The following is a 13998-nucleotide window of genomic DNA, read 5'->3' on the forward strand; positions in this document are numbered from 1 at the left end:
AAGCGACTTACAGTAGATTGAATGATATAATGACTTACATTGTAAATACAATATCATCACAGAGTGAGCTGGCTGCACAATTAGGGCCACGTGGCTGTGAGCTTGCATTCAGGAGATGGTGGTTCGGATCCCATTGTCAGCAGCCCTGATGATAGTTTTAGGTGGTTATCCTTTTCTACACCAAACTTACCTTAATTGAGGCCGGGGATATTACCTTTCCCATCCTTGCCTTGCTAGAAACCTTTGATGTGTTAGTGCAACATTAAAACACATACACATTCACACATAAATTAAATATTTCCAGTACCTTTACATGATGATTTATTGATAGGTACTACAGTAGCTTACAACATGATCACATTTTAAAAAATGCTCATAACTTCTGTACTGTCATTCTTCAAAACAATAATCATTGCCACATTTTGTTGTCAGAACTGTCTAAGTGGTCTTGGCATGCATAGTCCATTGTGTCTGTACTGAGCAAAGAGGTAAGACTCGTTCATGTTCTAGATTATAGTTACTTCTTTACAGTAATATTAAGGATGATAAGATGGCAGTGCTGAGTGGTAAGATGAAACAGTGTTGAGCTAGCATCCTGCACCTACACTGATAAACTATATTACTAATTGGGTGAAAGACTCTGGTGATCTCCAGTTATATCCAAAGATTGACACATCATATTTAGGCCCGAAATTATTCCTGTTCATTTATGGTGAAGTGCTGATAGGTATGTTTCATTAGGTACACATTTTATTATGGTATTGCATCCTACCTACATTTAGCAATTGTAATAGAAATAAAACATTGACATGAAACACAGGACAGAAAGTTATTGTGTGGGACACATCCTACCTGTCCCCCCACCCCTCTAATGATACCCGTAGACAAGGAAAATCTCCATCTTTTGTCTTCACTCCTCATTGGACGTTAATACACATTCATTTGAAAATTATAGGAGAAGAAGGAAGCAGGCTAAGAAGAAATGGAAGTAGAACTAAGACTAAAGAAGCAAGAGCCAGTTAATGAGAAGATGGCAGTGAATGAAGATGTGGAGATTATCCAAATACAGTAGAGACAATATGCGACACTCTGCGAGATATCGAGGGACAGCTATTAGAGCTCTGACTAGCGGAGTTACCTTGAAAGTCACTGATTCTGTCATAAGAGCATGTGTATTTGTTTGTGAAGTTTTTGGGGTTATTTATGCATTTGCATTAAGTGGACATAAGTAAATAGTAGCGTGTGTCATTCCTTTATATCTCCTGTCCATATGAGTGGAAAGATATCTGGCTGCATTTGGCTGCAATAACTATGAAGTGCAGAAGGATTGGCGGTCTTTCTTCCGTTTTCCTCGTGACAAGAAAATGTAAATAAATACTCTGTTTGCATATATATTCTTCCAGTTACAAAGATATTTTTATAGAAGGCCTACTTCCTAATTTTCTGACCTGTGCGACTCATATTTTAACTGGCTTAAAATATAATAAGCTTATTTTATTGTATTAGTGCAGCAGTTAACCTTCAATACCGATGTGTTGTTGTAGGTGTGATCTGTGGGTTTTGATTTAATTCAGTAAAGTGCATACCGGTACGCATATGTGTGTGACTGGTTGTGTTCCAAGTTATCCCATTTGGAATGCCGTAATGCGTTGTCAAGCACTGAAAAAAATATGGGTGATTTAAGAAATGTGATGATGATGATGCAAATTTGCTTTACCCTAATGAAATGGCAAGTATTGCTTATAGGGAAATTTTGAATGTTTTTGCAGCTAAATTTATAGATTTTATTTCTGTTAGTAGGCTTCGAGTTAAAAGGAAAATTGTCCAGCTCTTAAATGTAAATTCATTGAATCATGTGTGTAAGGAAATTGCCGATATTTTTATTGACAAGTGTCCTAATGTGATGTCCAATGCTTTTAAATGGGAAAAAAAGACAAATCTAGCTGTAAACGTTCAGGCAGGTATGCTAAAGCTAAAAAAGTAATGCATAAATGAAAGATCAAGCCATTTCACAGCAGTTCATTTCACATCTTGATTATATGTCTAATTTCAGTCTTTAAATAATAACCTGTTAAATAATTCTTCATTCATTTATCCAGAATTGCTTTAGCAACTTTGAAGTTAATATTTTAGCAACACTTTCTTTATTTATCCATTTCCGTATATACATTTCCATTAATATTTGAATTTAGCACAAATTTTCAGGTCACACCACTAGGAGCGCCACTTGCGAATTGTCTCCAATTTTAACAAGGCTAAATCCGGAAGTGTCGCGTATTGTCTCTACTGTATTTGGATTATCCTTGTCCTTCAGTGTCTGCAAATTTGCCTTTGTCTCCTCTATTGTTGCTGTTCCTTCCCACACTGACCTGCCATTGTTGTTATTTTATTTATGTTCCTCTCTTTCTATATGTGACTTGATACCTGCTACGTAGTTCAAATTGCTAGAATCTGTTCCCAACAATGGAATGATCTTTTCACCAAGGTCAATAAACAAGCAAAAAATAGCATTTAAATACATTTTTCAGTGGACCAATACCTGTTTGAATTCAAATGCCACTCCACTTAAGTATTTCTTCTCTGTTTTATAGTGAGCACGATATTGTATGCTTATTTCAATTTTATATTATTGTAAGTACTACCATACATAAACTGTTCACATTTAATTGTAGATTTGAAATTAGTGATATTTTGATTACATTATCATGTCTTTATGACTAGCTTTATGACTAATGCCTTTTGTAAACACTGTTGCTTTTTTTTTTTTTTTCTTTTCAGAATGCTACTCTTGGTAGCACGGTGATACAGGTGCAAGCTGAGGATGATGATATTGGATTGAATGGAGCTGTACGTTACAGACTGAAGCCAGATTCAACTAATGGCTGGAAAACATTCAGTATCAATGATAAAACAGGTGTTATTGAACTGAAACAACCTCTTGACAGGAAGAAGCAAAAAATCTATGAGGTGAGAAATTATCTAAATTATAAACTTTATTTATGAAAAGTTTTGAATGTAATGGAGAACTAGAATGCAGAGATTTCTTAAGTCTAAGAAATGGGTCTTGGTATTTCTATACAAATGCTTCATAAAACACATAGCATACTGGTATTCATTTGTATAAGTAGAAAATCCATGGCCCACCCATCAGAGGATTTTTAGTATTGATAGCTTTCTATCTTGCAGGGTCATCAGTATACATCCACCTTTTATATCTCATTCAGTTTTTCTTGTTTTAATGGCAAATGTCAAATTCAGAACTAGTTTTTCCAGTGGAGCATTCTTTGAAACACTACTGGTAATCATTATGCAGAAAAGAACTACAAGATTCCAAAGTCATTCAAGGACACAAAAATTTATGTTTTTAGTATTTCTCCCTTAATATACATATTCATTTTCCTTTTTTTTTTTTTAAATGTTTAATCTCTAATGCAAATCTGTATTTGATATCTGTTATGACTGGAAACAAGATAAATATGAAGCTTTTTTTTTCACACAATAAAACTCATAATGAAGGTGAAGGTTTTAACCTGATCATGGACGAGTGTTGCATCATCATCATCATCATCATCATCATCATCATCATCATCATCATCATCATCATCATCATCATCATGTTAGACTTATGGTCCAGATCCTGGCAGTGACTTTTATTATCTTGAGTACAATTTTCCTCCAGAATTGCCCCCTCATGCTCACTGCTGATAAAAGTAGCAAAAGTATGTTATTGTAAGTCCCAAAGAATTTATTGCAAACCTAGACCTAAATTATGGTAATTACATTTCCACTCATTACCATCACCTCATAACAAAACAGGTTATCCAATAATTACTACCTACATCAATACATGCAGTTGATGAGCAATGATGTCAAAAGTACCAACAGTAATAAGTACCAGAAGAGAAGATTAATATTTAAAATCTAATGAGGCTAGAAAGCATGCTTTGAGAAATTACAGTTTATTTGATGATGATGATAAGGGCTATAAAGATTCAAACATTTCAAATGGGACAAGTGTAATAATATAGCTGGGAAGTTGTAGATAAATGTTCCTTTAATATAATTTCTTCTTTCAGCTACGTGTTGAAGCATATGATCTAGGCATACCAACTCCACTCTCATCAGATCTTGAACTTACAATTTACATAAGGAATGTGAACGACTATGAACCTCAGTTTTTGGTGAATGAATTTACCGTCAATTTCACTGGTAAGCAACAGAATTTAAACTAATAAGCTGATAAGTGAGGCAAATAGTGTATGTATATCTTCCACAGCTTTATAATTTTGATTTGAACAATATTTGAGTAAATATGAACATAGAATCTGAAATATTTTACCATATTTACTGGGGTAATTAATGCACTTCTCTGAGTAAAAATATAGACAAAAAATCTAGCTGCGCAAATGAAATGCATAATTTTGACAAGCAAAAATAATATCTGCAAAGAAAGGAAGATACTGTAATTTAAATACAGTATATACACAATCATTACAAAAACACAAATTGATCAGCATTTGGTGTAAAATTATCATATCAGTTTTCTTCTGAATGATCATCTGGCAAATTGAACATGTGGGTTTGAAGTAGGTAGCTATGGTTACTGGAAAGATATTCTTCCCATCATGAGCCGATAATAGCACCTGAAGCAAAATAAATATCAATTACCTAAAGTACTGTTACGTCTGTAGGTATATATAATGGCATCATGGCAAAAAAAAAAAAAAAAAAAAGAAATAACACAATCCTTTTACCTAAAGTACCAATTATATCCATAGGTGTACACAATGGCATTGAGGCAATAAGAAGAAAATACTCTCCTTTATAATTCACTATACATCATTACCACTTGCATCTTTCAAGATTCCTGTTTTCTCGAAACTGTTTTCAGTTATTTGTAAATAAATCATGTTGTGAGAAATATACATTTTCACACAACAATATTACATAATCTGGAAGTTCCTCTTCTACTTATGGAAACTTACCAGTTTTCATGCCGCAGAATGTTTTACGACACTTGATGGTAGCTTGATGTGCATTTTTCTCTTTCCACTGGTACTACACATTGCACTTGCACACTGAAAACTTAGAGCCCATTGCGCTATTAGCATGAATGTTGGCGTAATTGATTACCATGTGTTCATTGCCACCTGCATTTAACAACACTCAAGGTAATGAACAGTAAATACTCTATAAAACTGTTGTGTCAAATACAAGGAATATTCCCCCCTCTCGCCATACGATGCAGTATTAGTTACATACTTGCTCACTGTAGATTTAATTGCTATTACAAGATCATGGAACATACGCAGAACCCTCAGATAGAACATAATATGTTTATAGCAGACTGCATAGGGCAGGTCAGTGCTGACTCTCACAGTGAAATAGTCAAGTGCTGCAATTTAGAAATACCAGACTTCAAAATAGAAAAGACTGCTACTTGCCACACATATTTCACAACATTCACAGATCTGAGCTGTAAATACTCAAGAAAATGGGTGCATTAAATACATGGAAAACTCCCCCCCCCCCATTTAGAACTTAAAAAAGAAACAGGGTGTGTAAATTATGCGATAGCAAGAATTACACGAGTAAGTATGGTATTTAATGTTATCATTGTATATAAAAATAATATTCTTTTTAAATTTCCACTGAAATTCTTACTGTTGTTCTAATTGAATATTAATCTATGTCTATTCTATTCTTGTTTGTGAAAGAACATGCACCACCTGGTCAAGAACGTCATCTGTTGGTGGATACTGTTGACCGAGATGAAGTTGATGACCTCGATGACCCACGAACACCAGTCTGTTATTTCATAGTTGGGGGAAATGAAGAGGACCTCTTTGCTGTGGACCCTCTTCAACATGAAATTGTGGTAAGTTAGGATTATTATGTCTGTTTTTCTGTGTACATTTTATCATAGCAATTTTCTTTTCTAATATTGCTTCATTCTCCTTGTTGAAAAAGGTGATCTTTCATACCTTGGGTTAAAAGAATAATATTTCAAAATGGGTTGTGTAGAGAGAAGGAGGTAATTGGATAGGCTACATTAAAAATTACCATACGTACATACTGTGGCTTAACAGCAACAGACGTACAGATTGATAAATAAAGAGGTCAACACAAAACCATTTATCACAACTCACTGAATTTGGAGATAGTCGCCTGGTTATGTTTCCCCTTAAAACACAAATTACCACCACATATCACCAGCCAATTGGGCATATTTAATTCTGAAACATTCTTCTGTAATCATTCATTTAAAAATGAAACTGTCCTGGGTGTTCACTATTAAATAAATAGTTTTCAGAAATAAAGCTGATAACTGATGACAAAGAAAATAAATATCTAACAAGCACATAGATCCTCCAAAGTCAGAACACTTCCTTAGTCCACAGTAAGGATGTCTTGGTGGGTGTGCTATTTACCAAGTGATGAGCCCAACTTAGCACACTGGGGCAAAACACTGGTAGCCAAGAATGAGTTAGCTGGAAAATTTATAATGTCCAATAACAGACCATTGGTAGTGGTATTATAAATTTACTCATTTGGGACAAATATCTCAGGTACCCTGTGCGAATTAACATCTATATCATTTGATGGCCAGGCAGACATCAATTTTTGGTAATGAGACAAAGTCTCTCATAATGCATTGGCACTGCCGGTGGCTCCAAGTAGCCTACACAGTGGCCTCCACGGTAAGCACTACCCATCCGTCTTGGTGGGTGTGCTATTTACCAACTGATGAGCCCAACTTAGCACACTGGGGTGAAACGCTGGCAGCCAAGAATGAGTTAGCTGGAAAATTTATAATGTCCAATAACGGACCATTTATATTGGTATAATACATCACACATTAGTAACAATTCAAGTTTCCATGAGAGCTGACAAGCTATCCAAATCCTATAACAATTGTATTGTAAGTACAGTATTACATAGTATACATTCTGAGAAGATGCCGGAACTGAGTTATTAACAGTGTTTGATAAAGGAGTGGTTATAAGATCTGAAGTTTAAGGACTAGTTGTTGGAGATACCTGGTAAATTTTTCTGTGTTGTGTATTTTTTTGTTACAACTGCTTTATGTCGCACCGACACAGATAGGTCTTATGATGACAATGGGGTAGGAAAGAGCTAGGAGCGGGAAGGAAGCGGCCATGGCCTTAATTAAGATGCAGCCCCAGCATTTGCCTGGTGTGAAATGGGAAACCATGGAAAACAATCTTCTGGGCTGTCGACAGTGGGGTTAGAACCCATTACCTCCCGAATGCAAGCTGATAGCTGCACGCTCCTAAACGCATGGCCAACTCGCTCGGTGTTGTGTATGTTCTAATCTATAAACCTGCAATTATAACACATCAGTTTCAAATTTTAAGAGACCTTTGTGCTGCCATATAACAAGGCTGAAGAGCTAATATATTGTAGACATGATAGATTATAAGTTTTTGGACTTTTGCTGTGTCAAGAAATAAGGTGAAATTTTCACATTTTGCAGAGAACTTTGCATTGTGTCTTCTGAAGACAATTACAGGCCATGAAAACATAGATATACGGTTAACACTTAATATACTTCAACGGCATTTTGGTAAGTTTATATAGTTCATATGCCTATAAGTTTTCTCTCTTTTTATTGTATAATTTGGAAATTAATGTAAAGTGATTATATTGGTAGTCATCTCATTCAATACATACAGTTTGTATTCAACCACAACCCATTTCCAATAAACATACAATAGTAACTTGAAATTCTAGTAGTTAGGAAAGTAAGTCGATCTTCTGTGTCATAAACACTGTCATGGAAACCCGAAGGATTGTACCTTTACTATGAGCAAACTGCTAACATGCCAGTTTTCAAATCTGATTTGGCTGACATTGTGCTCCTAGCAAACTAGGAGCCCAGTGCACCCCAGTGCACTTTACATTCAAAATAGGCAGAGAGCTATAATCCCTCCAGATGATTAACTCCATCAGATAAAAGATTCCATTTTCTTATAAGTAGCATGAATTTCCAATTCGCTTGGCATTTTTTTATCATGAGCAATAAAGCTCAAGAGGAAAACACTGAAATGTGCAGGTTTCAATGTACTTCAGCCAGATTTCAGCTATGGCATAATTATGTTGCAATGTCAAGAGTGAAAACTTTTGACGTTCTTAAAGTTGCAATACTGCCAAAAAGTAATTGTGCAAAGAGCGTTTCATATACAGAAATCCTTCACTAAATATTTACTCCCTTGACCATCATGTTTTGATGGGTTTCGGCTAGTAATTGTTGAATCCAAGAAGAAGTCCTGGAAAGATTTTGGTAATAACCTGTAAGGCCAGGGCAAGTAGCAAGAAAACATTTCTGGACAATTGTAAAGAAATAAAGAATCTTAGAAAGGGAGAGAAACAAGGAAATGAATAGTGTTTTGGGTAAATCAGGTGAACTCATAATAGATCCCAGGGAATCACTGAACAGGTGGAAGGAATATTTTGATAATCTTCTCAACATTAAAAGAAATCTGTGTGTTGATGTCGCATATGACCATGCTCATGGAGAGGACAACGATAATGGTGGATAAATTACGCCTGTCATAGAGCAGCAGGACTAGATGAAATTAGACTTGAAATGGTGAAATACCGTATTTACGCGAATAATCCCCGCACCCTAATTTTAGGAAGGTTCATTTCGAAAAAAATGAAGTAAGATAAAATTCCTTCCATCAGAAGAGTAACGTAGGCATAAACAAACATTTCATATCACTCCGCGAGGTCCTCGTGGTCTTTACGCAAATATGATTGTGTAAATTTATGGATATAGCTGCTTTGCTTGAACATATTTGAGATAATAAAAATACATTATTACTGCTATAAAATATATTTGCCATGAAAATTAGCAAGTAGACCTAGGTATTTCATTAATCTGAACTTGCAACAGGCTCGATTCCCTGTCGATCGGAAGATTCGTTGTCTCTTGCATCACTACAATCCTCTCTTAAATTACTTGCAAATTCTAGACATGATAGAGGCTTTTGGGCTTATGCTGCGTCAAGAAAATAAGGTGAAATTCTTTACGTTTTGCAGAGAACTGTGCTCTGCGTCATCAGAAGAAAATCTCGACTGTCCACGAGGAAGGCTTCTTAAACAATGAGCTTTGAATTTAGACGTTATAATAGAAGTGGAAATGGTATGTTCATTCATCACCAGATGGTACCTGGACGTGGTACAGCGTTAGCGTTTGAAGCGGAAGCTGACGGAACCATCAGAATCAGTCTAAGAGGGTCACATAACATGTGTACGTAACATATGACATTGACACAAGCCTGGAATGAAACATCTGGCGATGATGAACGTACAAATTTGGAAAACACTGAGACGAAATAACAATAGTGAAGGGACAGGGAAGGGATCTACCTATGTAAATCCTTAATGGCTGGCAACCAGGTATTACTTTATTGATAGCCAGTGTCCCTCTTGAAATTATTACGATTTCTATGTATTTCCACAGCTTCCCGTATAATCCTGGACCTGTAGAGTCCAGTGTGGGTAAGAGCTCAAGCATCTTGGAACATGACATCATGACCGGACGATAGAGCGTACTCAGCTATTGCTGACGTGTCTGGCTGGTTGAGACGAATATTACGTTAATGTTCCTTGATTCGGTTACCAATGGACCGGCATGTTTGGCCGATGTATACCTTACCACAAGTACAGGGAATTTCGTATAACCCAGGTTGTAAAAGTGGGGACAATTTGTCCTTGGTTTTATCCAGACTGGAGCAATTTTAATGGCGGTGCCAAACACAGTTTTTATATTGTGTTTGCAGAGGATCTTGGCAATTCGATCTGTGGTGTTGTGAATGTAAGGCAAGTAGGCAGTTCCCTTCACTTCTTCCTTCTGTGAGCTTTGCTTGGTCATGCAGGTCTCTATGAATCTGCAAATCACTCTAACCATTAACCTTGAACATGACTTTGAGTGTGTCCATCTCCACCCGGATATTTGATGGCTCACAAATTCGTCTCTCCCTCTTGGCGAGTGTCATGAGAATGCCTTGTTTTTGTGCTGGATGGTGGTGAGAATCTGCTTGAAGATAGTGATTTGTGTGGGTAGGCTTACAATAGACGGTATGTCCTAAGGAGCCGTCCAATTTCTTTCTTACTAGAACATCCAAGAAAGGAAGGCATCCATCCAACTCCATCTCCATAGTGAATTTAATTGAAGGATGTTGCTGATTTAGGTGGTTTAGAAATAGAAGTTTCTCAGGACCTTCTGTCCAGACCACAAATGCATCATCAACATACCTCCACCATATCATAGGTTTGACGGGCACCGAAGCAATAGCCTCCTCCTCAAAATGCTCCATAATGTAATTAGCCACTACGGGTGAAAGTGGACTTCCCTTAGCCACTCCGTCCGTCTGTTCATAAAAATTCCCACCCCACAAGAAACAGCTGGAAGTCATGCGGTGGTAAATAGCTTCGTAATGTCCTCGTGGAACAGGTGTTCAATGAGAGACGTGATTGAGTCAATCGGCACTTTAGTGAACAAGGATTCCACATCTAAACTCACCAAAACTGCATTAGGTTGAGCGTTATGGTTGACAGCTTGTTGACAAAATACCGAGAGTCCCTGACATATGATTCAGTACGTCCTATGTGTGGCTGAAGCAATTTGCTTTCGTATTTAGCCAGAGCATACGTAGGACAACCTATCGCACTATCAATAGGTCTGAGGGGAACATCTTTTTTATGGATCATAGGCAGTCCATATAATCTAGGTGGCACTGCATCCCCCGGGGACAGATGTTTAGCCTCCTCTTTCGGAATTGAAGATTGCCTTAAGAGCTTCATGGTGGTGTTGGACACATGAGTGGTGGGGTCACGTGAGCTCAGTCTGTAAACAGGCTCTGACAAGATAGCCAAGATCTTATTCTTATACTCGTCAGTGTCCATAACCACTGTCGCATTACCCTTATCAGCTGAGAGAATGGTCAGTTCAGAATCATCTCTAAGTTCCTACAGAGCTCACCTCTCGCATCTTGTTAAATTGGGCGCCGGTACAACAGCGGACCTTATGAGTCTCACACATTTCTGTCTTAACTCCTCAGGCTCATCTGTAGGTAGTTCATGGTTGGGTGCCTCAACGGAAGTAATTAACTTCTCAGTGGGAATGACAGTGAAATTAAGACCCCTAGCTAGAACTGCTGTTTGGTTCTTGCCTGAGGATTTCTTGAAAAGATTCACAACAGTTTTACTAGCATCCGGATTCATGCATGTTTCTGAGCTAGTCGGAGGAACTTAGATTTCTGTCTGAATTACACCTGGTTGAAATTTTGTTCAGCCTCTATAGCAGTAATGAGATCAAAAGTCAACCACAATTCCTGCGAGAGAGTGTTGCTTAACAGCAGGTGTAAAGGAAACAACTCTCAGGAGACTGAGTCCAGTTCCTCACGAGTGTAATGCACTCTCTCAATCACAAGAGCCTTGCTAGCACGTTGATATATTCTCCTGGCCTTTGGAGTATTTAACGTGTGCTTCATTTTCACACAGTTGGGAATGATGTTCTGGTCCCTGCATCTGAGCAGAAAGCATAAAGAAGAAAGACGAATAGACTTCTTTCTCCTTAATTTGCTGAATTTTGAATCCTTCTTAAAAGTATCCTCCCCATAGAGGTTTTTAATGTTGGCATTGATGTTTTCACAGCCCGTACTTATAGACATGATATAGGCTTTTGGGCTTATGCCACATCAAGGAAATAAGGTGAAATTCTTTAAGTTTTGCAGAGAACTGTGTTCTGGATACCTAACCACATGATAATATTTTAATAGGTGCCATCACCAGATATTTCAATGAATTCATTTTGAAGACTGCTTCAGGAACTCCATTAAATAATTGTTCACCTGTCAGTAAAAAGGCCGATATATTGTATTTTTAACTTATACTATTTTAACTATTAAGATGGTTCAATGAGAATATTGGGATCCCGATAACATTTGATTTTGAGGTTGAAAGTTAGGCTGAAGAGGCCCACAACTAGGGTGAAACATGTCCCAAATTGAGTGTCATGTATAAGTTATAAACATTCTTATGAATGTATTGTACTGAATAGGTTGACCATTTCAATAAACTTAATTGTTTTAAGATAATTAGTGGTATGTTCCGAGCTGTCAGTGGAGAGATGGCATGGAATGACATCAGTAGACGAATAAGTTTTAGTGGTGTCTTTAAAAGTAGGAAAGATCACATTATGAAGATAAAGTTGGAACTCAAGAGGACACATTGGGGCAAATATTCACATATAGGAAGGGGAGTTAGGGATTGGAATAATTTACCAAGTGAGATGTTCGAGAAATTTCCAATTTCTTTGCAATCATTTAAGAAATGGCTAGGAGAACAACAAATAGGGAATCTGCCACCTGGGCGACTGCGCTAAATGCAGATCAGTAGTGACTGATGATTTCGAATTAACCGCCAACTCGGCCTTCAGAAATGCCAATTCTTGCCGCGTCATAAAGTGTTCTAAGATTCATTACTGCATGCAATTAACATTGATTCACAGTTTAAACCTTCCAAATGTCATGGAAAAGAACTATTTCCAAAATGTATCCAACAAGGTGCATTTTCATTATTCAAATAATGCACTCGGATAAATTACTGACAAACAAAACCTCACATGATGAAAGAAAAATATCACGATTCAAAGACGAGGACAAATTATGCTGGCTCACCTGTGCAAATGCTTTATTTTTTGGATTATTGGACTGTTTGCGTTTTTAGATGCCTTGTACTTGCATGGAAAGTATGTGATGCCCTTAAAACTTCGTGGTTTTTCAAACTTTCCATTGATGAGGGGAGGAAATGTTTTACTTCTGTATGCATTGCAACACAGTACAGTGACCCCATCTCCTTAAAAAAAAAATCGTTTGGCTAGGCATTAAAAAAATGCAGTTTCGTTGGCATTGACACTATTGTTCGATGCGTACGAATTGATTATAATTATGAACCACGCTTTTTTGCCATCTGTCGGCTTCGCCAGTGTTTGCGGATTCTGCTTCTCCACAGACTGCCTATTACGTGATATTGTGGCATTCCTTAAAATGCTGAATACAAAAGAATTACGATTTCACTCAAACTTTGCGACTATGAAGCACACTTATCACAAATATTATTGTATGAAGCACACTGTCGACACACAAAAGTGAAGTGCAGAAAGCTACCCCTACACGTTCTGGAGGACGCATTCTATCATGACATGGAGAAATTTTGAATTTAAATTACTCTGTAAAATACTATTTTAGAAAAGAAAACAGTTTTAAATTAAAAGTCTGAATTGTTTTCCATTAAAATATGACAAATGGGGGCAGTTTTCTTCCATCTGCAGTTACACAAAGCATAACTGTAAACCCAACATCGAAAACTAGATGAGCAGGAGCGTGTTGCCAATCTTGATGCAAATAAAACCCACGCCCCAATTTCGTGCCTAAATTAAAAAAAAAAAATATGCGAGGATTATTTGCGTAAATACGATATATAGTGGGAAGACAGGGATGAAATGGCTTGAAGGGAACAGGAAGGATTGCAACAACTATCAAGGTATTTTATTTATTAGTATACCAGGCAAGGTGTTCACAAGCATTTTGGAAATGATGGTGCGATCAGTGGTTGAGAGTAAGTTGGATGAAAATCAGTGTGGTTTCAGACCATGGAGGGCTGTCAGGATCAGATTTTCAGTATGCTCCACGTAACAGAAAAATGCTGAGATAAATAGACAATTATGTTTGTGTTTTGTAGGTCTAGGGAAGGCAGATGACACAGTACCAAGGAAAAAGTATTATGAAATTGAGAATAGATCATTAAAAGCAATCAAAGGCATTTATGTTGACAATTGGACTGCTGTGAAAATTGATGGTAGAATGAGTTCTTGGTTCAAGATACAGGAGTTGACCCCAATAAGGCTATAAATGCCCGAGAATGAGCTCCAAAACAATCGGGGTGCACAGTATGCCCTAGAAGCAA

At 37.1% G+C, this 13998-nt stretch overlaps 1 protein-coding gene across 1 annotated transcript in view; it reads left to right on the plus strand.

Annotated features, from left to right (window-relative positions):
• The window catches only part of Cad88C (cadherin-88C), a 211082-nt gene that overhangs the window by 174295 nt on the left and 22789 nt on the right, over window positions 1–13998 (plus strand). The window contains exons 22-24 of the mRNA XM_067144414.2: window positions 2779–2967; window positions 4077–4209; window positions 5718–5878. Coding sequence (XP_067000515.2) covers window positions 2779–2967; window positions 4077–4209; window positions 5718–5878 — 483 coding nt within the window. The remainder of the gene's footprint in view (window positions 1–2778; window positions 2968–4076; window positions 4210–5717; window positions 5879–13998) is intronic.

Source organism: Anabrus simplex, chromosome 3 (genome assembly GCF_040414725.1).
Source record: "Anabrus simplex isolate iqAnaSimp1 chromosome 3, ASM4041472v1, whole genome shotgun sequence".
Classification (NCBI taxonomy): domain Eukaryota; kingdom Metazoa; phylum Arthropoda; class Insecta; order Orthoptera; family Tettigoniidae; genus Anabrus; species Anabrus simplex.